At 36.4% G+C, this 25,857-nt stretch overlaps 1 protein-coding gene across 1 annotated transcript in view; it reads right to left on the minus strand.

Moving 5' to 3' along the window:
- The window catches only part of Kul (Kuzbanian-like), an 85,079-nt gene extending 60,356 nt beyond the window's left edge, over nt 1–24,723 (minus strand). The window contains exons 1-2 of the mRNA XM_069054304.1: nt 24,423–24,723; nt 3,943–4,087 (exon numbers count right to left, since the gene is read on the minus strand). Of these exons, the coding sequence (XP_068910405.1) occupies nt 3,943–4,087; nt 24,423–24,522 (245 nt within the window). The 5' untranslated portion in view covers nt 24,523–24,723. The remainder of the gene's footprint in view (nt 1–3,942; nt 4,088–24,422) is intronic.
- Nucleotides 24,724–25,857: the final 1,134 nt, after the last annotated feature.

Raw genomic sequence — 25,857 nt, forward strand, 5'->3', positions numbered from 1 at the left:
ACTAAGTAAATGGGTAATTACAGGCAGAGCCCTGTAATATTTAACAGGCACGTAGAACAGACCTGTAAAGACTTTACAAGGCTCATCAAAAAATAAATAATCAAAACTAATTAAATGATTTTTTTTAAGTTTATTACAAACACAAACAAATCTAACTATCAATTGTTGCAATTACATACGTTAATAATGCATTTTGATCAGTTTCGAAAGTCATTTTCATATCGCTCCTGGGATCGAATCAGTAGAGAACCGCACTTGCAGCGTTGGTAATTCCGTGGTTATTTTCTTGCATTTCAACAAAATCGCCTTGAAAGTCTTCATCGGGCATTAAAGCCATTTTTTCTTTTCTTCCTTTTTGCAACAAATTTCACAAAACTTCTGACAGTATTTTTGTTGTTTATCTCAATACCATGACGACGTAGGTATAATTGCCCCACCGCCTTTCATTACAAAATTTTTATAAACATAAATAACAATTAAAAAACGAAATTTAAAGGCTGAAGGTGGAAATAAAAGTTTGTATGCAACTCGCTTAGCAATTAATCTTTACTGGGCTTACTGGCTTATGGAGACTCGTTCCTTACGTCACTCGTCCAACAAGTGCCAGCGCGCCCGTAAAGATTAATTTACTAAGCTCGTCACATAAATAACTATTACGGTTCCTGGAATATTATAAACACTACAATGAATTTCTCACCTTCTGAAGGTAGAAACTCGAAATCTGACTTTTTTTTCAAACATTGTACAAAGAATCTAAAGCAAAGCATTCTACAGGCAGATAACGGAAAATATATTCATTTTCCTAAGCTTGTTGTACTGATAAGGTCACCAAACACCGCAACTCATATAATCCAATCCCTTTCATCAGATTCGATTAACCCTCCCTAAGTTACCTCTAATTTTATGCAATTTGACACTACTGTCTATTGATTGTTACCCATATTTGACATGTCGTACATAGGATATATACAGGGTTAAAATAAACGTTTATTCATGATAATAATAACGCCTTTATTCAGCAGTAGAAAAACAAAAAAACAGACAAAGTAAGTAAAGTCTAGATTGCCCTATTTTCTATTTGTTCTAAAGAGAGAAAAAAAAACAAAGATTCAAGTTAATTCCTGCAGAAAAAGAAAATCTATTACATAAAAGGAAAACCTAAACACACTTTGGATTTAAGAGCACAAAAATTCTAGTTTGTTTATTACAAGACACTTATAAATGATTTATTGTGATTGATTACATCCTAGTTGGCTGTGATTTACGGCATAGATTTGCCGTCTCTTCTGGATTATAAATTTGAAATTTGACAGCTCATACCTCATACTTTGCAGTTGTCACTACTAATTGTTAATATTAATTAACATTAAAGTTTCTTGAGTTAGTTAGGACAGCAAAAGTGTTTATTCAAGACTATTAATTTCCTCCAGAACATTAGTTACTGTAGTGAGTAACAAACATTTTGTGTACCTTCAGTTAAACATAAATGCTTTCTTTGTGTAGTAACAATATAAAAATGGTTTATTCCTTGAAATAGGATTACATTTATTGTAAGTGATTTCTGATTATTGAAATGAAATATTCAACAATGACGAGCGGGCTTATTCAGTGTTGGCCTGCAAGAATGAACATCTTGTAAAATATTCCAATAATAAACCGGGAAACGTCTTTGGTGGCAGATATTAGAGATGTAATCAACAGATTATTTTCAGACTGGAAGTGTACATAAAGAAAAAAAACCACTGGAAGGCTTTCAGAATCTAGAGAAGCTGTTCAGAATTAAGAAATGACTAAAGCAAAACCCACAAACATTTTAAAATATTTGGATACATACTGTGTTTCCTGCCGCAATATGGCAAAATACAAGGTGTTTTGCGTAATTTTCCGACCCTGACGAACTTTAAATACAACCAGTAATACTTCTTTCATTTATAACTATAACTTTCATTAACGATAATTAATGATAATTAAATTGTATTTTTTGGTATCTAGCATTTTGTGACTACTGAATATTGAGTTGCATCCATTCGGCGTAGATCTCGGAAAGTTACCTTGTATAGTAATGGTGGCAAAACATTTTTGAAAATAAGTAAAAGGAGAATAACCAAGTGTCTGACGCCTCGCTGTAAATAATTTTTCTTTAAAACAAAAAATTTGTTTTGGGTTTTTATCATTTTTTAATTTTAATCAATTAGACATACGAAATTTGTGAGGTGATTTGATTTTACTTATTTGTTCCATTATTTTCTACATTAAATTACATTATCTTAAAACCCCTTGTTTTTAGGCAACCAAGTAATTACATCAATTTACGTTTAATGTAGTATAGTTACGTGGCCAATTTCACAGCCAACCACGATATAAAAAATATTTATAATAACCCTGTACGTTCACATATAAAAACATTTATTGAAATGTTTCATGTTGGTACTACAATTTTATTCAACGTTTCAGCTCGCTCCGAATAATTTACAGCGCACCACAGTAAAATACTGGATTTTAACGTGAATTGACTCACGTATTTAAATTTTGCTTTAACTAATGTCGGTGTCACTACCGATAAATATTCAGGGATGAGTTTGTTGTGGAACATTTTCATCTTTGTAAATGTTAAAATATCGCATTCATCACTCACATAATCAATCACTTAGAGGGCAAATTATTGAGAGGGCTGTCAAACAGTGTTATAACGAATTATGAAACATAGTTTCTGTATTAATTATTGGCAGTTTAAACCTGGTGAATTCTGTTGAGCGATGACGGACCTGCTGGAAACTATCACATCAAATACGATACATTTTTCGGCGGTATCCGAATGGATAAATCACATCTTCAATATTGAACAGTAGCGTTTTGTCCTAGAATCGTGAGGACCACATTTGCTCGAGTAAAACAACCACAGAACGTGGTTGTCAAAAACAAAAGTAGTTCTGCCATCAACTAAAATTAAATTCTATGCAGAGCGAATTAGTTGTTCGAGTGGCGGTAGGTATTTAATAAAGCTCGTTTAACAAACATTTTATTTCAATTTGGAATCTAACAAAAACGTTTAATAACGAACAAACACCAAGACAAAGTTCGCGTTGTTAAAATTGAATTTAAATTAAAACGAAGCCAGTTAATTTAAATTTCATAGAAATTTATTTGCACGGTTTGTCTTATTGCAAGTCCTTTGTTTGATTATTATCAACAACAAATTACAGCCGCCGTTTCACGATTGTTAATGACATAATACCGCTGCTTTCCTTAATCGAATCAAGACTTTAGTTCGTCGGAGCAAATTAAGTTGAGCGAAAAAAGTTCATAATTATCCCCAGAAGTTCCGAATTGATTTAAGTCGCCGTCGTCAGAGATATAGGTTAGACCAATGAAAGTAAGAACATTTTTTAACCTGTCACAAGAAGTTTATTCTAGAACCTATTTTAATGAAGCCTGAATATAAATATCCAACAGGAACATCTTCATCTTTGTTACGGTCTCCAGTTTTTTCACCCTCGACTCAACTTCTGTTCAGAAATTCATAACAAAATGGGTCTCGTTAGGCGTGTCATTAATTATAATTACGACGTAAATGGTAAACAAATGGAAACAATCGTGAAAAGAGCAATTTATTAAGTTTTCAATAGAAAACCCCCTCGCTCAAAATAAACCAACACGTAGGAAAACAAACGGAATTTTAAACGTCTCATTTTTTTACATTATTCAAAACCATCCCAACTTCTTTGTGGCACAATCGATTCGGTCGTGGTTCAATGCAAAAGTAATAAACTTTCACTTTGCGGCAAAATATGAAACCGTTGCGGTTAACTTCGAGAACAAATCGAACAACATCAGAACAACGTCGAATATTAAAATCGTTAAATGCCGCTTGACGCTATATTAGGTGACACGTCTCTGGTGACACATGTTCATTATTGGTTTTCCTAGGGCTTAAGGACTCACCGGTCCTGTCCTTTAATGTCCAATTGAACGTGGTGTGGTCGTTGCTGACCGACACTTCTCCGGATACGGTTGTGTTGGACGACCAAAGAACTGGGGTCGTAATGGGCTGGCTCGTAATATCTTATCCACGAGTTCAAATCGAAATCTGAAACAATGACAATTGCAACTGTTAGACACAATAGAACCATTCTGTTGATTACAAAAACTGAAACTCCTCGGCGGAAACTTCAGTCTTCGACTGGAGACGCATTGCAGAATTCAAGACACAACTTCTATTTATTTAAGATGAAGTGAAGAAAAAGTCGCCAAATTAAAAACGTACATAAAAGAATTGACTTTATTCCTGAAATCAGCAGTACACAGTTCTTTTTTAAAATTTTGTGCATTAAGAGCAAAATGTAAAAAGGCAACTGCGTTTTGTCGGAATCATTATATTCAGATAGACACATAGCTGTAGCAATTTTTGGATATTTATAAATTCTAATCGTTGAATTTTCCTGAACCATGGAATTTTGCAGAAGATGAAGTAATAATAAAATGAGGACGAGGCAACAACGTTTTTCTGCACGAGTTTCGTAGACGAAAAAATAGTCGAATTAATTAATGTTTTCTTGAATGAACGTATTTTAATTAATGAACGGACACAAACATGAAAAACGACGCTTTTTGCACAAGTGTCATAAAGGAAAAAAAAACATTAAATTAATTAATGCTTTATTGAATGAACGAATGAATGAGTCTTGAAAAACCGCTTTTACTGTCCTAACGAACTCAGAATACCTTAATTAGCACTTTGAAAACGATAAATAACGAAAACTGTAAAGCGACCAGTGTGAGCTCTCAAATGTCAAATTACAAATCCAGAACAAGCGGGAAATCCATACGTATACCGTTATGCCGTAAATCACAGCCAACTACGATGTAATAAACATTTGTAATAATCCTGTATTTTAGAGTAGCAGAGTAGTGTACGAAGTAATAATTTTAAAACGTCAGTGTCAGAGTGTCTAATAAAATAATGAAACTTATTTATCAATTGCTCTTCATAGTCGTACAAAACGTATAGTATTCTATTCGCGGATAATGACTATTACTCGCTCGGATGAATTACGCCACTCGCCTGCGGCTCGTGATACAAAATCATCCTCACGAGTAATAGGCATCATCATCCGTTCATTGAATAATATAATATTAATGCCACAGCGTTGTGTAAGATGTTCCCACTTGCTGAGTTTCTTCTCCATCATACAATGGTAGGATTTGCAAGAGTTACCCTCGCCTTGAATACTCTTGATTTCTTACCCCCTCGCCTTGAATACTCTTGATTTCTTACCCAACACTAAGAAAAAAATGAAAGGAGAAAATGTCCTTAATAGATATTTTGAATTTTATTTTTTGAAGGTAAATGATTTTCGTGAGCCGTCAATAAATTTAACTAAAAAAAAATGACAAATTACTGTTTTTTGGGGAAACAGTTTATGTGTTTTCTCAAATTTGACCTAACTTCTATAGTCTTCAAGTTTGCGTCTGCACTGCGTGGCATACAGTGCGTTCAAAAAGTCTGGAAACACCCCAATAAAATAGAAACGAATGATTTTCGAGAAAAACTCAAAAACAGGTGAACTAGCGTTTTCAAAAAGCTTTCTGTTGATGGTATCTGTTTACTATTTTTGATGAACTTGAAAGAGTTATAATGTCATCAGAGGTTTTTTAAAACAGCAACATCGCATTTTTACTACCGTTTTTGATAGATCTTTTAATTGTTTAAAAAAATTTCAATTTACATAAGAAATTTCCTGCAAAACCAATTTTTTTTTTATAACATAACTTTTTCAAGGTCATCGAAAAGACCGAACAGATACTATCAGCAGAAAGCTTTTTAAAACATTAATTGCCTGTCTTTAAATTTTTTTCAAAACTTACGCGTTACGTTTTCATTTGGGTGTTTCCAGACTTTTTGGACACACTGTATAAGTAAATCAAAGACGTTTGCAACAAATGTCCTCTCTGGTGGTAACACAAGCGCCTCCGCACAACGTCTGTTTTTTTTTACTCTTACTAAGTCTCACCTTACAATGTAAACTTGTACAATTTATTTTTTTCTTTACAAGAGCTGGAAAATACCTATCGAAGGAAGGTTTAATAATAATGTCTACTGACACCACTTTATGCTATCGATCGCTTAGTTAAAAATGAATCGTGTATATTGGTGAATTTTTAAATAAAAACTATGTATTTCTGCAAACAAAGTAACGTCTCGGGATCTACTAAACTAGTTTAAACTTTTATACGAGTATAGCTGAAAGTTTCCTTAGTGGTACATAATTTTGAAAGTTGTTTTTATCTTTTACTTGATAAATGGACCTCCATCACCCGAAAAATGAGTAAAAATTTCATGTAAACAAAAACGAAGAATTTAATTAGTTTTTAACCGGAACGTAATGAATTGTGATGGATTATGGTCCTTTCACTTTATCCATCCTCGTTCATCGGTTCACGACAGTGTAATATATGTTGTTACTTTTATATCCCAGCAGTCTCTCATTTTATAAAAATGATGATACATTTGATCCCGGTTGTCACTTCCGTTAGTACATTTTAACGGACATGTTTCTGTATACCCAGCGGACGAGAAATCAATAGCTCGTCACGCCGAACGAATACTAGTTTTTACCAAAATGCACCAGAAATACCGTATGAAAAGAGTTAGTGGCGAATTCATTAGGGACGAAAAAAACTGATACGGTTAAACACACTGCGGATGGGTTTACATCACAATGCAAGAAATTTAATATTCCGTACATTATACGCGTATGTAGCGAGATTACCTGCACTAATGGGGGTAATTTAGTTGGTTCAAGCAGGGCGGCACTATTTGTAAATCTTTTATTAAGCAAATGAATAAAAGCTGCACCGAAGACGCGATTTTAACTGACAATGAATGAAATTGTTGATTGGGGGGGAAGGCGAAGAGGTATTAGTTACTGGTGAAACTTTCTCGGTTAAGAGCGGCTTCACACTTGTTGTAAACGCGGTTCCCAAATTGTGATCGATGTTTCGAATGGTGATTAGCACAACTTGGGCTATATACCATAATGGAATTATGGAGTTCCAGCAATTCCGATAACGACATGGCGTTACTTAACTATCCAATAAGAGAAGATGAACCCCCTCGACTTCCCCTACTTACGTATTAATAATAGAATGTGACTTTCGCGGCATTGTTAAATTAATGGCGGCTTTTGTACCTCCTCCACCATACAAAGTAAAGTGATCATAATTAAATTAGAATTCAGGTCTTCGTGAAACACCGGTGACATAGTAATAAACCGTATATTCCGGAAACCTGTGGTTGTTTTACGGTACACGGATCAAACGTTTCTCGTAAATAAAAGATTAGGCGGTTGTAGTGGCCCCGTATCACACGTGATGCACATCTAAAAGTGTCAGTCCGGCGCAAAATTATTTCCAAGACGGCCCTCCTGCATTATTTATGTTTTACAATACACATCCAAGTGTTAAATTTGCATACAATCAAGTCTGTTTACTGGAAGAGGTGTGTTCCCAACGAGAATCCTTGGCGCGTTCGATATCTTCGATGAATATTTCGTTTGGCTCGTCCATTGATTTAATGGAAACGGACAATCTGCACGTAATGTGTATCTATTATTCTGTGGGACAGCTTCGCCCGGAAACATAATCCGGACCGCTCAAGAGACTTGCAAAGTTGGCCCAACTTTTTTACGAATCGAGAATACCAAAATCTCTAATCCCACTCCAATCATCAGTCAATTAATAAAATCACAACGAATCCGATAATTTGTATTGATCCAGACAACCAAAGACAATTTTGCAACACTTTTTCCCGGAAAGCTTGGAAAAACAACGTGGTCGTTATGAAATAAACCGGTTATCCATTTCCCACGGGAAACCAGCACAGGACAACCCAGTAGGTACGGCACATTTGTTGCAGTTAAGGCAATTGCAGAATTACAACACTTGGATTGAGGAAATTTATTGCAGTAGAACATGTCTGCCAAGTTATAAAGCGCAAATTCTCCCTCTCATGCATGCACAACTCTGTAAAATTAACGATCAGGGAAAGAGTGTTCACACAGAATTAAAATAAAAAAAGAAAGCTGCGGACTTATGAAAAATGTATCTTTTAATTCACTCCTTCTCTTTTTTCCTGAACTCGTTAAAAAGTGTGCTGGTGAAGAACGAAGTGCTAATTCAGAAGGACGAAAGAAATTTTCCGAAGGAACATTAAACCATTAACATACTCGCGTACACAAACCCAAGACAATACTCCTTGAATTTACACACCACTTCGGGTTCATATTGCAACGAAAATGTATTAGCGCCGGAAGCGACTATTAAAATTTGAAACGGCTCTCGACACAGCTACGTGAAGTTTGGCGTTTAATGTTGCGGCTGCATTATGCTTTATTAGTTCATTACTGTTGTCTTTGAAGTTTCTAATGGCAATAACAATATAATAGCCAATGTATGGGCGAAATGTCACTGTGAAAGCGAAACGCCTTCCACTTTACATATTGTCAACTGATACCATAAGCATTTTACAACAGTTCTTGAACCTGTATCCGATTCCGAATCAGCGTAACTGTATCACCGAGCGACGCCATTCCACACCTACTTTAATTGACTCTTAAGGCTGAGCCTAGAAAATTTAAGCCGCCTCACCATTAAAACGGGGTGCGCGTTTGTGTATCTTGTAAATATAAAGGCTAGACTCGCCTGCGATAGTGAATTGTGCTTTATCTTAGACTGGTCGGAGCAATATCTGAAACGTTACGGTAAGTACTCCGACGTAAGTGCTACTTACTTGTGTTTGACATAATCCTTACGGTTATTTAACCTGAAACATTAACATGGAGAACTGGAAATGTCTTTGGTGTGCAAATACAAGTTTACTGACAAAACTGTACACACAATTACTTAGGATGGTGCAAGACCAGTAAATTTCGACTAACGTTAAATTTTCAATTCAACAGGATGAAGAACAACAAAACTTCCGGGATTTATTCCACTCCTTCTTAAACGTACATCCTGGCAAACAAGGATTAAATTTGAAAGAAGTTATGTTCATGTTTTCAATTCTTTTCCTCATGTAATGTAGTAAGATCTAGTTTCAAACAGTACATACAGGTGTCCCAAAATTGGCGTACAAACTACTAACTTCCTTATCGAGGATGTTTAAATGTACATGAAAAAAATATGGAAAAAATGTTTCCAACAAAAAATTAATTATTTTTATTATTATTGTTAACGGTAATACAATGTAAACAAAGATATATTCGTACATCATTACCTTGGAACGCCATTTTTGGGACATTCTGTATATGACGACAGATTAGTGTTGGAATCTAAAAATGAACGTGGGTTAAAACGCTCCTTTCAAGAAAAAAGAAAACGTGTATCAAAAAGGTATTACACAACATTCACTCGTAGTTGTCAAGGACGAATTTTTTTCTAAAAAAAAAATATTGTAGGTATTGAGGTATTTTTGCTTTTTTATATGGTTATTTTCGATCATTGCGTGGTGGAAAAAATATACCTAGACATTCTGTGGGCAGCTACAGGGTTATTATAAATCTAAATTATAAAATCTTACATCGTAGTTGCCTGTGAAATATCTCGCCGACATATGTATGTACATAGCGTGACTGTACTATATTAAACGTAGATTGATGTGCTCAGTTGGTTGCCTAAATGCGATGGGTTTAAAATAAAATAAAAAAATGTTTCATTGATTAAAATTTTATTGAAAAATAAAAAAAACATCACATAAAACAAATGAGCAAAAGTGTTCGCTGCTAGGCCCTAGACATTTATTTTTCTTCACCTATTTTCAAAAATGTTTTGGCACATTGTCTGACCAATATTCCGTCAGTGACGTATAATTACTTTCTCTGTCTTCACACTGTCATTTAAGCACTTCGTATTTAAAATGTTCAAATATTGCAAAACGTCATTCTTTTAATCCTCGACAGCTTCCTTAGATTCTGGAATTCTTCCAGGTGATTTTCTTTTATTTAGACTTTTATCCTGAACAAATCTCTAATATGAACCACCAAAAACGTTTTCTGGTTGGAATATTTTGGAAGGTATTTATTCTTGCAGACCAACACTGAAATTGTCCACTCGTCATTATCGAATATTTTAAATCATTACAATAAATGTATCCTGTTTCAGAGAACAAACCATTTTCACTGTTGCTGAAGTGAGAAAGTGTTTATGTTAAAGTGTCAAGAAATAGTATATTATTCAACGAGTTCGTGTGTAAATTGGGCTCTTTATGACACTTGTAGACCTGTAAAACGCTCGTTACACAAGAACGATTTGAATACGACGTTTTTTTGTTCGACGAGCCCCTTAAAGGCTCCATAATCGCTTAAATCTTTAAAATTAGTTTGACGTTTCGTTTTGACAAGTTGTGACATTTATCAAAATCCGTTCACACAGGAGAAAATTCTCAAATTCTGACAGTGTCGAACAAAAAATGTTTATTACTAATTACAGTAAGTGATGTCTTCCACAAGACAACTGACTCAGAATCTCAAAGTGACAAGTCTCAACCGTCAAATGTCAAATTTACAAATCCAGAAGAGACAGCAAATCCACACGTACACCATAAATCACAGCAAACTACGATGTTAGAAACGTTTATATGAGAGCCTTTATAAAATATTCTAACAAACATTTTTTAAAACCCTATTCACGAAGTCACATTTTGTCGACCTATGTTACTTTTTTCGTAATGATTTTACTTTGCAGAGGTAATAATGTTGCATAAACACCTATTCATCAAAAATAGTAATTTCTATATTGGTTTTCCAGGTAGTTTCGTCACTGCCACAGTTTTTAAAAATAGGTATAATAAAATTCCATTTTAATAATAATTGTGGAATTATTAATTAAGCTTCCCTGCGTCAGTATCAGCCTTGCAAGTAATGTTACTACGACGAATATTATAATCGTTGTTGAATCCAACAACAAATTATCAAGTATCAGTTTAACTTCCCGAAGGATAGATAATTACTGTTCGGTTATCGTAAATACCTTTTCAGTTGGAGAGTATTGTGCAACTAGAGAAAATAAGCACATAGCTGTAATGTAAATAGCCTAACTACCAAAGCCTAGCTATTATGTTTTGCTAATATACAATACAGCTACCTACATATTATGACAGCAATGTCCGGATACTAAAGATCGAGTTTCAGTTTTACCGATTTTAGTGGAAAATTATGCAAATATACCTAAGTATGGAGAGCGAGGTGTGTGGGTGTTGCCCATTTTTCTGTATAGCGACACAAGTGAACCCAAGTTCCTCTCCCAGGAGATGTATTACGCCCAACCATAAGAATCAACTAAGAGATGTTTAGCATCCACATCGTCAAAATATGGTTATGCGCGAGTGAAAAAAACTTCAAGCCTCATTAGCAGGAAAAACGATGTGTTCTAGATGTCTTGTAATCGATGGCAATTACTGCCGCTCTATTAATGCAATTAACTAGACCACTCGGTAAAAGTATACCGACTTGCGAAAAAATTTATTACGCAGCGAAGTTTCGAAGGCTGGTTCGTGTCCAGAGAAAATTGCCAGGACCGCAATTAAACAACGCCATCATGTCTCTTTATGACTGACAACAATAAAATGGAAGAAAATAAAAAAGAGAGTGAGAAGAGCCCATCGGCACAAAATTGAAGGCTGCCAGCATCATACGTCAATGTTAAACAAACAAATCGTCGGATGCTCCTAAATAAAGCATAGCGATACCAGCTCCCCGTTCCTAGGGGAAAATATTCAACAAAAACCGACAAATAAAATATAACCTCAACAGCCCCGGTCGCTTAGATTAATTAACGTCCGCGCAGTTGGTGCGAATTGAATTCCAAAACTGTGTATGCATGCGGCCCCGACGTAACCGAGGAGGGTCCGACAAACATTTACAAAAATTTATGGCATGTTCTTCTTTATCCAACACATTACGAAAGAACAGTTCCTCGTCTGCATCAGAACATACCTATAAATTTATTTTATCTTAGATCGAATGCATTCCTGGCAAATCTGACGGATTACGCTTGAAATACCGTCTGCGGTGGAGAAAACATTTTCAATTACGTTTTTCCTGCAATCCCACTAAGAAATCTGCAAGGAAGGGGTCAGATTTGCGTTTAATTGTTTGCGAATGGATCGCGCCGGTACGAGATTTTTGCACAAATTTATGAACGGTCTAGCAGTGAAGTTTTCATTCCGAAAGAGACGGTCGGGCAAATCATCACTTCCTTCCTGTTGTATGGCAGGAAGCGAAAAGAGCAAAGTCAACATCACACAATCAATAACTGTTGACAGAAGAATGGCGCCTTCTTAAAACAGCACGGCCTCTTTAATACATTACAAAATCGCAGATGAAATATCGAAGGATTTGAAAAACACATTACGAAAAGAAGTGAAATGAACTCCGTTTTGGATGTAGACAAAACGTGGTTGCGTGATAAAGAAATTGCATGACATTTCTAAACGTTATTTATGACGGTGGGAATTTTAATAATGAACAAAATTAAACATCCCCTGCTCATTCCTGCTTCGTAAAATAATAGATTTCGAGCGTGGCGTATCGCCTCAAAAAAACAGTTCCGGCGAAAAGGGCAATAATTAATAATTATGATAAATTCACTTCAAGTGCAATACGAAGGGTGACAGAGGAGATTCTTCCATAAATAGAAATAGCTTTTTGCAGAATCCCCTCGCGTCGAAAGCTAATTAGTTTTTGAGCGACACGTGGTGGTGACACTTTCAAGTAAGAGCGAAACACCGCAATCAGAAGAGAATAAGAGGGACAAGCCGTTTGTAATCAAGTCTAGCAACATCATCCCCACGATATACTTGAATTGAAATGAATTCGCTTGATGAAATGCCATACGATGTGATGCGACATAACACCTCTCGTCTACGCCCCACGAAAAATGTTTCCCCCTCGGAGACGAAAAACGAACCTTCTTATCGCAGGTTACCGAGACCCTTTAATTAATGGAAATCGCCGAGTGAAAATTTTTTTGATTTTATTCAACTGATTCGAGCCGATTACAGTTACAATTAACATGAGAAAGGGCCGGAATTTGATTCGCACAATTAAAAGCTGGCGCTTAATCGATTCGACAAGCACCCCTAAATTGCTTTTTTAACAGCGCAAAAATTCGACTGCCACTTGTTACGTTATTTTCTTTGCCTTAATACCCTTTCAGAAGGTGACGCCGCTACTTTAGAACCATCGATCTTCCTTCTCTACCAAAAATTAATCCGACAAAGAAAAAGTGCAACGACTACAGTGCACTCTAGATGACCTCGACCGACTTGCAGGACGAGAATTTTAAATCATGCACACGGAACCGCGTCGTGTTGCTTGTTCTAGTAAAATAAACTGTGGCATTAGCGGTGGTAAAACTGAATGCCCATCTACTAAAACTGACGGAAGGATGGTATTACTGAAGGTTTGTGAAAACAAGATTCCGATGCGGCATGAATTCTTTAGGTAAAAGAAGAACCAAAAGAGAAACGGAATAATTCGGCAAAAAAAATCTAGAGTAGCATTTGATGAATGAGAAAGATAACTGATCGGCATTCCACTCTGGTCCGGTATGTCGGTTAAATATTTATCAACTGACTGGCGTAATCTGTTTGTAAAAATCCACCTAAATCAAATTAGCAGTCGTACAAACCTTCAGCTACGAATAATCGATGATGGTAAAAGCGACCACTGTGTTGCCCCGGTTTGATAGATTTCGTGTAAGTCACGTTGTTGAGCTTTTCTGTGGAAGCTCTATATTTCGGGTCAATCCGAACCATGAATGAACTATATAATTGCGAAATTTAATTAAGTAACACACGATCACATTGTAAACGAGTAGAAACGGTAAGCGCAGTTGCGTGCTGAAAATTAGACGGTTTCATTTTTAGCTCGGTAATGCACGTTACATGACACAACTGGAACATAACGAGAAATAATTGCATCCCTCCGAAGTTTGTGTCAGTTGGGCCAATTTCAAAATGGAAGTTCAGCAAAACCAACAACTTTTGTTCCGACTTAATGGATTTATCGCCAAACATCGCCGAAACAAGGAGAAAACCCAAAACCCGCCCCGGGCTTGCACTCGATATTTTCCACGATCGAGAAAATAATTTTACATTTAAACTTATTATTGCAATAAAATTTTATCGGCTTGATATCGCGGAGTGCCCGAGGCGTGGTCCTTACATAATAACAAAAGTGGGACCAGGTTCTCGCCATCATTCAGTCCGATTTTAATTTACGAGCCTGCGAGATTTAATAGAGTTGGCGCACACGTTCAACAGTTCATTTTCAAGAACTGATAATTTGTAACGACGGCTGCCACAACAGAACGCGCTAATTAAATTGAAATAGTCGAAACGGGTGAATCCAATTTGAGCACGCGACGCCTAATGAGTACGTTTTTTTTTGGGATTGTTTGCGAGCTTAAAACAATAATTTATAATTCGGGGCTGATGGAACACACCCCTACTCAAAACATGCTACTTACTCATTCAGAATGGCCTGCATGGAACATTAAACTAATTTAAAGGTATCGATCGAGCGGGCCTACTCTGTATGACGTTTTGATTCGCTTTGTTCCCAAAAAAAAAACGCTACTATCTACTCTTACACCAAATAAGTACGAACAAAATCGCGTTATGCCACAAAGGCATCGTGTTTAAAGCACCTTTGGAGCAATTAATCATGAGCGACTCGTCCCTTGCATCGTTGTTACTCGAGCCTAAGAAGCTTGTTTAAATATAAACACACGTAACTACCCTAAATGGACATTAATTCTCATTCCAACTGTACCTACTTTTAAACTTAACTTGGTTATCTCGGGAATTATTTCGGGTCATGTCACTCCAAAATTCGCCCCAATTACCGTGGGGACTTTGTGCGTCTACATTTGCAGCATTCCGTGGCCACACTCGTACTGTAAAGTAGGCCGAAAGTGGAGTCTTCGGTTGCCAAATTATTCCAACTCCACATCTAATCAATTAATTTTTAATGCGCCCTCCAAAGACAACTGCAAACTGTGGAAAACAAGCAACGATTCCTTCCGCGATTCCTCCTGATTGTAAAACTCAAACGACTCGGCAAGTGTGCGCTCTATTATTACATCGAGCGGATAATAAAGCTCACCATTACCAAGAAAGGAAGTCGACGGTTGTTCGTGTAATTATAAAACAGGAAAGCTCTATCGGACGAGCTCATCTTTACGACATCAGTTTGTATAATTTTTTGAGTTTGCGGAGTTATCTCCTCCTTGGACCCCACCGTTAAAATCTAACGACTGTGAACGTAAAAATAGGACTGAAAGAACGACGAAGAAAGCACAACCGTTCCGACAACTGAAACTTTGTTAGTGGTTATAATTACGGGTAGCTAACACGAACCCCAAGAATCGGAATAGTTTATTCTCTAAACAAGACACTGAATGGTGAGCTCAGTTTACAGGTAATGTTTCGTTTTGACAGTTAATTAAGACGAAATGATGCAAAACGAGTGGAGAAGCACAATTCAACAATTTACACCCTCCACGGACTAATCTCGGTGGGGGCACAACTTCCCTCCAGAAAAATACAACTACTCCACACTACATTTCTGTTCAATCTATCAGTAATGTATTTCTGATACAGTTATTTCGTTTTCTTTCAGAATCCACTAGAGGATGTTCCGGTTTTATAAAGGCAGACGAGCACAGATTTGAAACATTGATTGACAGATTCCCAAAGGAAATCTTGAACACTATTCTAGTGAGACATTAAATTCAATTTTCATATACACCACCTAGAGACGATGGCTGATATGACAACACGGTCTCATATCTCGCGTAAATTAGCTCGTTTTCTCTTCTCGGGACTTCCCCCGTTGTTCATTACACTTGCTCCACGTCCCCTCGCCAAATCAAACGAATGATCGCGACCCCGTCAAAATTCCCGCACCATTCGCTTCTTTTCTGATTAAAGGCAAACACCGCCGGCCGCCCTATCCGCTCGACTTCTTGCACTTGTGACGATCGATGGCGCTTATTTGATGCGGTCCCGTAATTAATTCGCCGCCGTCAAACCGTTCGCCTTCTGGACGGGAATAATTTCTTAATTAGATCAATTTTTCTTGATAAGTTGCGAAACGAGAAGAGATCAATCAAGTTTATCCATAGATCCACGAGAGTGCGAAACTGATTGCAACTTGTCAGCATAAAATATGCATTGATCGAAGCCATGAGAGGGAGTGCTGAGGTCGTTCGGAATAATGGGCGCCCGCTATGTTTTGTTCGCCAGTTCACGCTTCAGCTGAAAGATGAACTGCCTTAAGGGAAGATAAAAGATGGTGAAAAGGAACGGCTTAAAAGTAAAGGTTAAGTTTTACCATGATTAATGAGCCACCTGAGAACACGAGGCGCATCTCGATGCGCTCATTTGTATCGCATAATTCTGAGCCCCTCCGCGGGCTTGGGGGTTCCCCCAAAGTCGCAAACTTACACCGCCGGTGATCCGTTAGAAAATTTTCCACCATTACAGTTGCGAAAAACTAAGACAGTCTTGGCGCAACACGCAGCGGATATTTGCAAGTGTCACAATGACGAAATGTCTTCATCCTTGATTAAAAACCCCAGAAATATCGGATATTTTATTACCAATTGAAGGCACAGTGTCAACATGTCACGTCGCGTGATTAATTGAATCACGCTTAGGCTATATAAGGAAGCCGTAAAGAATTTAGAGAGAGAGAGCTTTAAAAAACCACACAAGATGTCAGTTTCAATGAAACGATGCGAAACGCCACACTAGAAAACCAGAATTTATTTGTAGAAACAATCACACCGACTCTGACATTCGGAACAATGTATGTGACAGTTAAACGTCTAAAAAATTGTCTTCTCCGAGCCGAACTTATAATATAATTCATGAAATCCGCCACTCTGAAAGCACTCCCATTTTACTGACCAAAACGCAACGCATGCAAAAGCCTTTCAACTGGCTTGATGTATTCCGACCATTTCTTTCTCCCCAGTTTTTAATTATTTAAGGGCGACTCTTGATCCATCAAAAGAAATTCCGTTGCATAAGAACTCGTCTTTAATTTAAGTTTTAATGAGTGTCGCAGAAATGATAATTTTTTATTCTGTTTACGGTGTAAATATGCATTTTTATTATTATCAAACACGAAGAGAAAAATTACTATTTCCGGATGCGATGATGCAACCCTCAATACACCCGTGCGTACAAGACTGCAAAAACCTGCAACGAACTGTCAAATTTCGTTTTGTCACGTCACGAAAACTAAGCACCCTTCCACGTGTTTCTGCCTCATGAATAAAAGTCTGATAGGTGTGTGTGGGTGGCTTGTTAAATGCTCAAGACGATTTTATTGCAAAAACAAGAATAATTGGAAAAACGAGTCGGCGAAAGGTCGGAGGAAAAGTTTCTATTAAAATAGTGCAATTAGGAATAATCCTGAATATAGCGGTCGCAATGTGGTAAAATTCCATAAAGATTTCATGAAGATAAAATGCTGTTTATAAATCCCTTACTCCCGGAAAATACAGTTTACGGGAACAAATTACACCAGTAAGTACTTTATCTTGTCCTACTTTGAAACAAATGAGGTTTGTTGAGTACATTTTTAAAAATAAGGCAAATAAGGGGGATATCCTGTTACTCATTACATCGTCCTCAAATTTCCCGACACCGAAACGACGCTCGCCTCCGACAGACAAAGAATCTCTTCTCGTCCCGTCTTGTCCGAATTAATTGCGGACGCGTTTGAATTTCCCAATTTCAAAGGATAATCTCGTGTCCCATTCCGGGACGGGAACTCCTCCGCTGTCGGCAACAGCGCCGGTTTTGACAGGTCGTATGTGCCGCCTGCAGACACAACAACTGCACTTCGAAAGAGTTACAATTAACGTCAATTAGTAGTTAATATATGGAAAATGCCGTCGGCGGAAACTCGACTTCCCAAGATTGTGCTGTATATTTCACCCTCTCACGAGTTGCCATGGCTACCGTACCTACTATCTTCGAAGTAGGTAGGCACGAGAAATCAACAGTTCGATATTTGGATTTGTACCCCCGGGTCCATATGGGGTCAAACTCGCACTCTGAATGAAATAAGCCTTGCTCGTGGTGGCTTAGGACGGTACCAGTTTATCAAAGATAAATTTGGTCCCCGGCGGCCGTTTTCATACACTCTATTTCTAGTTAATAAACATAAACCATGCAGACTAATCCCAAACGTAAATAGTGCCAAATACGGATCTGGAGAGAAACACGCGCGGTTCTGATACCCCTCCATGATAAAAAATTATTCCGACCAATTTACATAAGGGTAATAATCAGGAATTTCGTTATTGATTCCCACTTTTATTAAAATCGTCCCTGCTCCCCACTCTCTCGTAGATTTTGCTTGAAATTAAAATTTCACATAAACCCTAATAAATCGAACCGGGGGCAGAATATTTCCGAGCCACAAATGCTAATTTTAGAAAATATACTTTTATTTCATGAAAAACTGCCGAATACGAAGCCAAACAACGAAGTAACACGCAGTTTAATTATTGCTAAAATCGTGTTCGCGCGTCGACACAAGAAGGGAAAGTAGTTTGTTTTGGTAAGAGATTACAAGAACACAAGGTGATGTTACAACACTCGATGAAGTAATTGTGGAAGCGAGATGGAACGAATTCACAACAATTATTTAATTAAGAGTGCGTATCATTTGTCTACCAATCTTGATTTGTTAGGTAGGAAATCCAATACCGTTAAATTAATATGTGGGTCATTAAGGCTAAGGACGCAGTGCCGGATGTTCCACTAAATTTGTCCTTGCTTATACAAAAATCCATTCGATTAAACACGAAATGACATCAACTCTGTTCACAATTTTTAAAAATATATATTTGTGACTCACGGTGGTTTATACGAAATTTATTTAAAGTAAATAAAATAAACCATACGAATTTCCACATTTACGATTTTTTCCAATTCGAACTCGAAAACTGGTAATTTATATCTCACTAAAACGAAACGTTTTGCATTTTTTTAATTGCTTCTCGCCACATTAATTTATTACAAGTGCAAAGTTTGAATATTTTAGAAGGATCTGTCGGAAATGTCAATTAAATCGTTGAATTGCAAATTCGTGTTTTGTTAAAAATATACAATTTTTTTGTTGTTTGCGTCTTGCAAACTTTATGTACCTAGCGGTAAATTTTTTATTTCATTTACAACGGTGTTACATATTCTTCTACTTAACGACTTAATTTTGTGTTGTATTAACAGAAACAAAATGCATTCTTGGTTGCACATTACACACGTGTACCAACATGAATATACAAAACTTAAAAGTAGCAGATAGTCACAGGTAGATAAGACTAAAACATATTTCTTTATGCGACAAGATCTAAATTACTTCTTTTGTAAAATATAAATATGCAAGAGTTTGGTTTAGAAACAAGTCGATTCCTTAGAAACAAAATTTTCCACTTGTATACTTACAAGACACAACAATAAGTCACTTAAAACAACGATCACAACAATGTTTGTAGCTTGGCGTATATCATTCGAACCCAATAATATTCGTAAATAATTAAAGAGAACAAGAAATATCGCTTGTGACAGTAATTACAGTTATTATTTTTAAATTCTAGATCCCACAATGTAATACGGAATTTTAGCTTTGTTAGTTTCTTTCGAGCAAAAAAGTTCTTTAGTATTCCGCACATAATAAGTGAGACAGAAAAGTTTTAACTTCGTCAGAACTTTAAAATACGACAATATTCAAAAGCTTTTACTTTATTGAGTGAAATTTGTCTGCATCTACTTCACTCTTCTCTTTTAGTGAGTAATTGAAAAATGTACATCAGGTAATTGGATTCGTTCGCATGATCGGTTTTTGCGAGAATAAAATTTCGGAATGAAGGTTTTAATAAGCAAAACCTACGTCCGACTATAAAGCACTAAAAAAATTCTTCGTTCCTGCGTGGACGTATGTGAATATTTTTATCAAATAAAAAATCACGAAACTAAAATAATAAGTAAGTAAATCGCAAGAAAGCTTTTCATAAATTTACCAACGCTTTATGTTTGAAACTAAATAACCGTCATAACTGGAAATTATTCACAGGAATACCGATATCATTTAACGAAGAATGAATGGGCAATAATACGACAGTTGCCAGACATTATCAAAAGAAACTCCTCCACAGAAGAACCCCTAACAGCAATACATTTCCTTCCTTGAAGTAAATTTTGTTTAGATATTGAATTCCAGATACCCTCAAGTTTAATCCGCGATTTTTTGTGTTATTTATTTTTACATAACGAAATTAATTAAAAAATCAACGTCTTCTTCATTTCATCCTATCCCAGAAAAAAATGTGGTATATCTTGCAGAGTGTTTTTATTTACCGACATCAAATTTTCCGGTCCAAATTTAAAAAGCTTAATACGGAAGCAAACACAATTAATACCGATTCGACTTAAAAGCACGCCCCTCGATACCGTAATTTATCAAACAAACATCCCTAAATGTATTATTTATTTCAAATGTGCTCGATTTTGTTTTCGGTAGAAATGATGGGAAAAAAACATTCTAAGAGAATCCTGCGACATCAAAAGACCAAATAATCAAAATAATTCCAACCAACGCAAAATACTGTTTTTGTAGACATTTTAATACAGACACACATCTTTATCGAACAAATTCATTTTACTTTCTGCAGCAGACATTCATCGGTTTCAATCATGAAATACGAGTATCACGGTTGTCTGCGAAAATATTTTCGTACTTGGAAGGTTTTTAGCAGAGTTAAAAAATTGAATACAACTTGTTGAAAAATGCAAAATGGTCTCCGATATTCAATAAACCAATCATTTGCGTTTGGTGTGGGTTGTAATGTTGCTTAACTATTAACGCTTGAAAGATGTCAGTGTAGAACACGCACCTCGCTACCTCCTGCTGTACACTGGTTCAGTGTAGGCGATTAATAATTCAAAAAGTAAATTTTGCATCCTGCCTGAAAATTGAGCCAACGTGCATTCGACCAAGAGCCGGTTCTCTGATAGAATTTACGACGCAGGAGCGCACACGTATGCAGGCATCTTAAATGCCCTAAGAACATGCAACATGAAAACTTGGAATCTGTTGATTTTGGGAATTAAACGTTTCCTGCGGAGCAAGTTTCTTGTGAAATATGTATCAGAAACTGGAAGCGTTTCGCAAAATTGCGTCGAAATCGGGAACAACATTTGGAATGTATAATGTACAGGAAATCCGGAGAGCGCATTCAAAGACGAATCTTATCCTAGCTATTCTGCTGGTCCCCTTATATCTTAGAAGACTCTAATACCTACATCTCTCATACAATTAACCCTTATCTTATTCGAACATTACTTAATCGAAATTTTGACACTATTCGGAGTTGCAAACCGTAAATTATTCAATGGGTTATAAATTATCGAGCACCCACAGGGTAGACATGCCTCACTGATGGGTTACCAAATGCATATCTAACTATAACGACGAATTATTAAAAAGTCGCGTCCGTCTCAGCTACATCTAAAAATATGTAAAAAGCAAAATAAAGTTCTCTTCCGTTTGATTGATTGTGAGAATCCAAATAAAACGCGATTTTATGTTTTAAAAAAAATTGAATTCATTAACTTCCAATGGACAGCATTTAAGCAATTCCTCGCTTGGAAACTTTCAAAATCAGGATGCATTGCAAGCGGAAGGTTTGATTGCCACAGCCTGCGAGAAAGTATTTAAGAAATCATTCGTTAAAATCAAGCCAACGTCATCTTTTACAAATGAAAAATGAAGATACTTGTTGCTGGATAATTTAAGCTTGATGACACCATTCGATCATCAGAGGACCCTTCGATTTCTTGCGTCGTTTGGTGTTTCCACGATTTACTTCCACTGTATCAACTTGACCGCAGACATCTCTAAACTGACAAAAGATGCCTTTATATTTCTTGATACCTCGATATTTTTGCACTTTTCTTTATATGATGGCTCGTATCTTGAGTTCTATTCATACAAAGAAAATAAACCTCAACGCGAGAAATACTAGTCATAGAAAAATTTCTTTTCCAATTTATTCGCTGCCCTTTTTAGACCAGCAAAAGTCAAAAATGTATTAGGTATGATGAATTGTGACATTTAGAAAATGTCCTTTGCGTCATGAACTTCATCCAATTTTCTTCCATTAAAGTGATTTTATTCTATTTTAGTCAATAATCGTCTTTATACGCCCCCAAATGAGGGCATAAATTGGCCTTTATGGCACAGATCTGTCAAAAATCTGCCAAGCAACGGTTGGTTTAATTATTCAAACAATGGTATCAAACATTATTTTATTAAAGAAAATCATACATTAATGAAACATTGTAACATTTACCGTTTAATAAAATTTTAGGTTATGTAAATCATAAGATTGAATTGAAGTTATCCCACGATCAGAAACGTCAAATTTTAGATTTACCTTTTGATGTTGGTTGTTTTTCTTTGCTGATAGTTGTAGAAAAAATATTGTATCGAACTCTTGCATTCATGGGAGAGATTACCTACCGCACTCGCTTTACTGTTCCACTTTTTAATTCTCTTTCCATAAGTAGATTAAGATCTCGATCTACTGACATAGTACAAGCAACATATTTTTATACTTAAACCTATTTTCGCAAAGATTAACCGGAAAAAACAAAAGAGTTTAATCTATTATCTTCCTGAACGGTATTTATCTTAGTCTTTACACATTAACCGGAATGGACAATACATAATCCTGTACGCTTATCTTATCTAAACATTTTCCATTGTCATACAAATCATTTTTCAAATAATGAATGAATATTATTTACATAATCATAATTATCTAAATAATCTATAGCAAAACTTCAACGTTACATCAAAATCCTTATACAAAGTGATTAACTCGTTGGAAATGAACAAAGAAAAAATTAGGTTCGTTAAAATAAATCGCCAGTGTAAGTCACTGTTTACACTGTTCAAACATAAAACAAACACCTCTTCATCTGACTAAACAAAAAAATTGATAATTTCTTTTTAATCGACTTCAAACATTTACAAAAACTTTAACACTCGTTAAGCGAACGTTATGTTGCCGTAAATATTTCTATCTACAGTCAATACTTAATATCAAAGTTTATGACATTCAAATTAATATCATCATGACATACGTTACCACACTAATGTGGTAAGGTGATATTTTAACGCACTACCGTGGTTTCCAACCTATTACTTTAGTTTGTGCGATACTATATTTTTTTATGCCTATTTTCTTCACATACGTCATTTAAAAAACGAAATAATATTCACTGATAAAATCTCAATTAAACGATAAGATCAATCAATGCATCACTCGACAAAAAAAGTAAATGTCACAGCATAGTTCTGAAAAGTCTGGTATGGTCTAACAACACCTGAAATATTCGGTGCAATGAAAACATACCAACAATAAACAAACTTCCTGTAACAAATACAGAAACAACTTTTACATTCTAAAATTTGTAAGGTATATACGTCAGAAATTCTTTTTTCACAACTCGTGTTCAAAAAAAAAACAAACATATAGACGCAAAATGATGTTCACCTTTACAAAACATTTTATAAAGGTAGGAAACTTCATTAAAAATCTTTTGTTCTTGTGGCTGCACAAAAATGGTTGCGTTGTGTTATTGTTCAAGATACACAAATTGTTTTCAGTTTTCTAGGACAAACACGTGGACTTGTGAGCGCCATATTAGATTACGCTCATTATTTCAACTGTTAACGCAAAACTTGAATGACAACCTCTTACATTTAAACAATTTTGACCTAGAAATTCGAGAACGAATTTTTCTGGCAAGTCGCCATTGAACAACGTCCTGTTGTCGCTTGTTTATCAAATTGGCAAAAAAACATCCAAAACGACTCTCACACAACATTAATCGACACAGAAGAGTTCTCAAACCTGAATAACGCAACAATGATGATTATGTGTGAGAACGGAGAAGGTTTAATTAACAGATGCTGACAGTGTTTTGCCTCGGACTGTACATACCTGGAAGCCGCATGAGTATGTGGCCAAGCATTTTTATTTACCATCCCACACATCATCGGACATTTTTTGATACGGTAAAAGCAATAATTATAAAGCTGTTAGCCTTCGGACGACCGCACGAAAAAATCATTGGAAAAGTCGACGGAGTGACGGTGTTTCTTCAAATCTGGCGATCATTTGTACCTGAGACTATCATCGCGTAATAAATAAGACCCGGAGGCCTTCCTGGTTGGAATGAATTTCCGTTGGTCACGCAGCCCGTTTCGTGACAACGTTTTTTCCGGGGGACAGTGTGTGTGCCCTCTGGAACACGTGTATTTTGGGTAACTCACCTCTGGTGTGGCGTGCAGGGTCTAACGGTGAAGCCGACAGGTATACAATAGCAAAGGTGAACACCAGCACAACACCGCACAGAACTTCTTGCATCAACATTGTCCCTCCCGACGACACCGACTCAGTTCACGAGACTTGGGGGCCGTCGTCAGCGGCATTTTATAACTCGTTTGTTTCTTCGGCGAAGAGTTGCGGCCGCATCGACATCGCTCCGTGCCGACGCGAGTTTGCGAGCATTTCTTGTACAGACGGGAACACCTCCGCAACGACACTCTCACCAACGACTGATTTCTGTTTCACGTTGCATTGCTGTTTAACGGGTAGCATGCGGATCCGGCGGATTCGCACGACAGACGACGATTGTTTGTACTTGCGCAAAATTGAGGAAAATCCGGTGAATTTCGTTCTTTCTATTATCATTCAAGGGAATGTAAGAGTTTTGTTCGCTTTGTTGTGTCACACCGACGCGCGATACTCCACTAGAGAACGTTTTCTTTTCATTATAGACCGATGAGGTCCAACTCCGGTCCTGGAATTCCTCCGACTACCCACGGACGCAATCACGCCAAATGAGGGGCCCACGCAATTTACAAATTTGCCATTCAAATAATCGAAATCTTAATGTGTTTACTCGTTGGACTAGACGAAATTTTGATGCACGATTAACTCGTACCCCATTTCTTAAACCACTTCGCAAAGACGAAATCTTTTCATCTTCACATTTCAAAAAAAAAAAAAAATTATAATCGCGCAACCCACAATACACCAAACACACAAAATGGCTGTTATGTCACAAGAAAACCACTACTCTGTGACCACCGCACGCTTTCTTGTATTTTAAAAGAACTTAATTTTTCATATTTTGAGAGTTAATGCTTTATGGCGATGCATTTCTGTGACTGTAATGTTCCTCTCAAGATCAATATTGCAAGCAACAAGGCAGGAAATAAATCGCACGCCATAAATCACAGATCTCCGGGTTTATCCAGGCTTTTAACATTCTTAAACGATTTGTAAAAATTGTGAAAGAAAGATTATTATGATTTATGAAAGGGTATCTTTTTGATTCTGTAGAATTTCATTCGACTCTTTGGTTGGCATGTGATCGCAACACGGTGCGTTAGCTCATAGAAATGCAAAGAGTATTCAGGATGTGCAAGTTTTATAAAGAGACAAAATCGTTTAAGTCCACAGTTTGCATGCATCATACAAGAAAACTGTTTTAAAATTTATCTTTTTAGTAAAACTGGAATTCAATATGATCACATTTAAAAGTTGTAGCTTCGGTATCGGAGTTTGTTAGGAGGAACAGAAGTTTCACTTAAACTTTGTAATAACTATAATAATAAATTTGAAATTTCATATTGAAGGAGCGTTTAAAATGAAGATCGATAAGTTGTCTAGACGAAAGAGCGTGCGTTAAGGTAGGTAGCT

The sequence above is a fragment of the Tenebrio molitor genome, chromosome 7 (assembly GCF_963966145.1).
Source record: "Tenebrio molitor chromosome 7, icTenMoli1.1, whole genome shotgun sequence".
Classification (NCBI taxonomy): domain Eukaryota; kingdom Metazoa; phylum Arthropoda; class Insecta; order Coleoptera; family Tenebrionidae; genus Tenebrio; species Tenebrio molitor.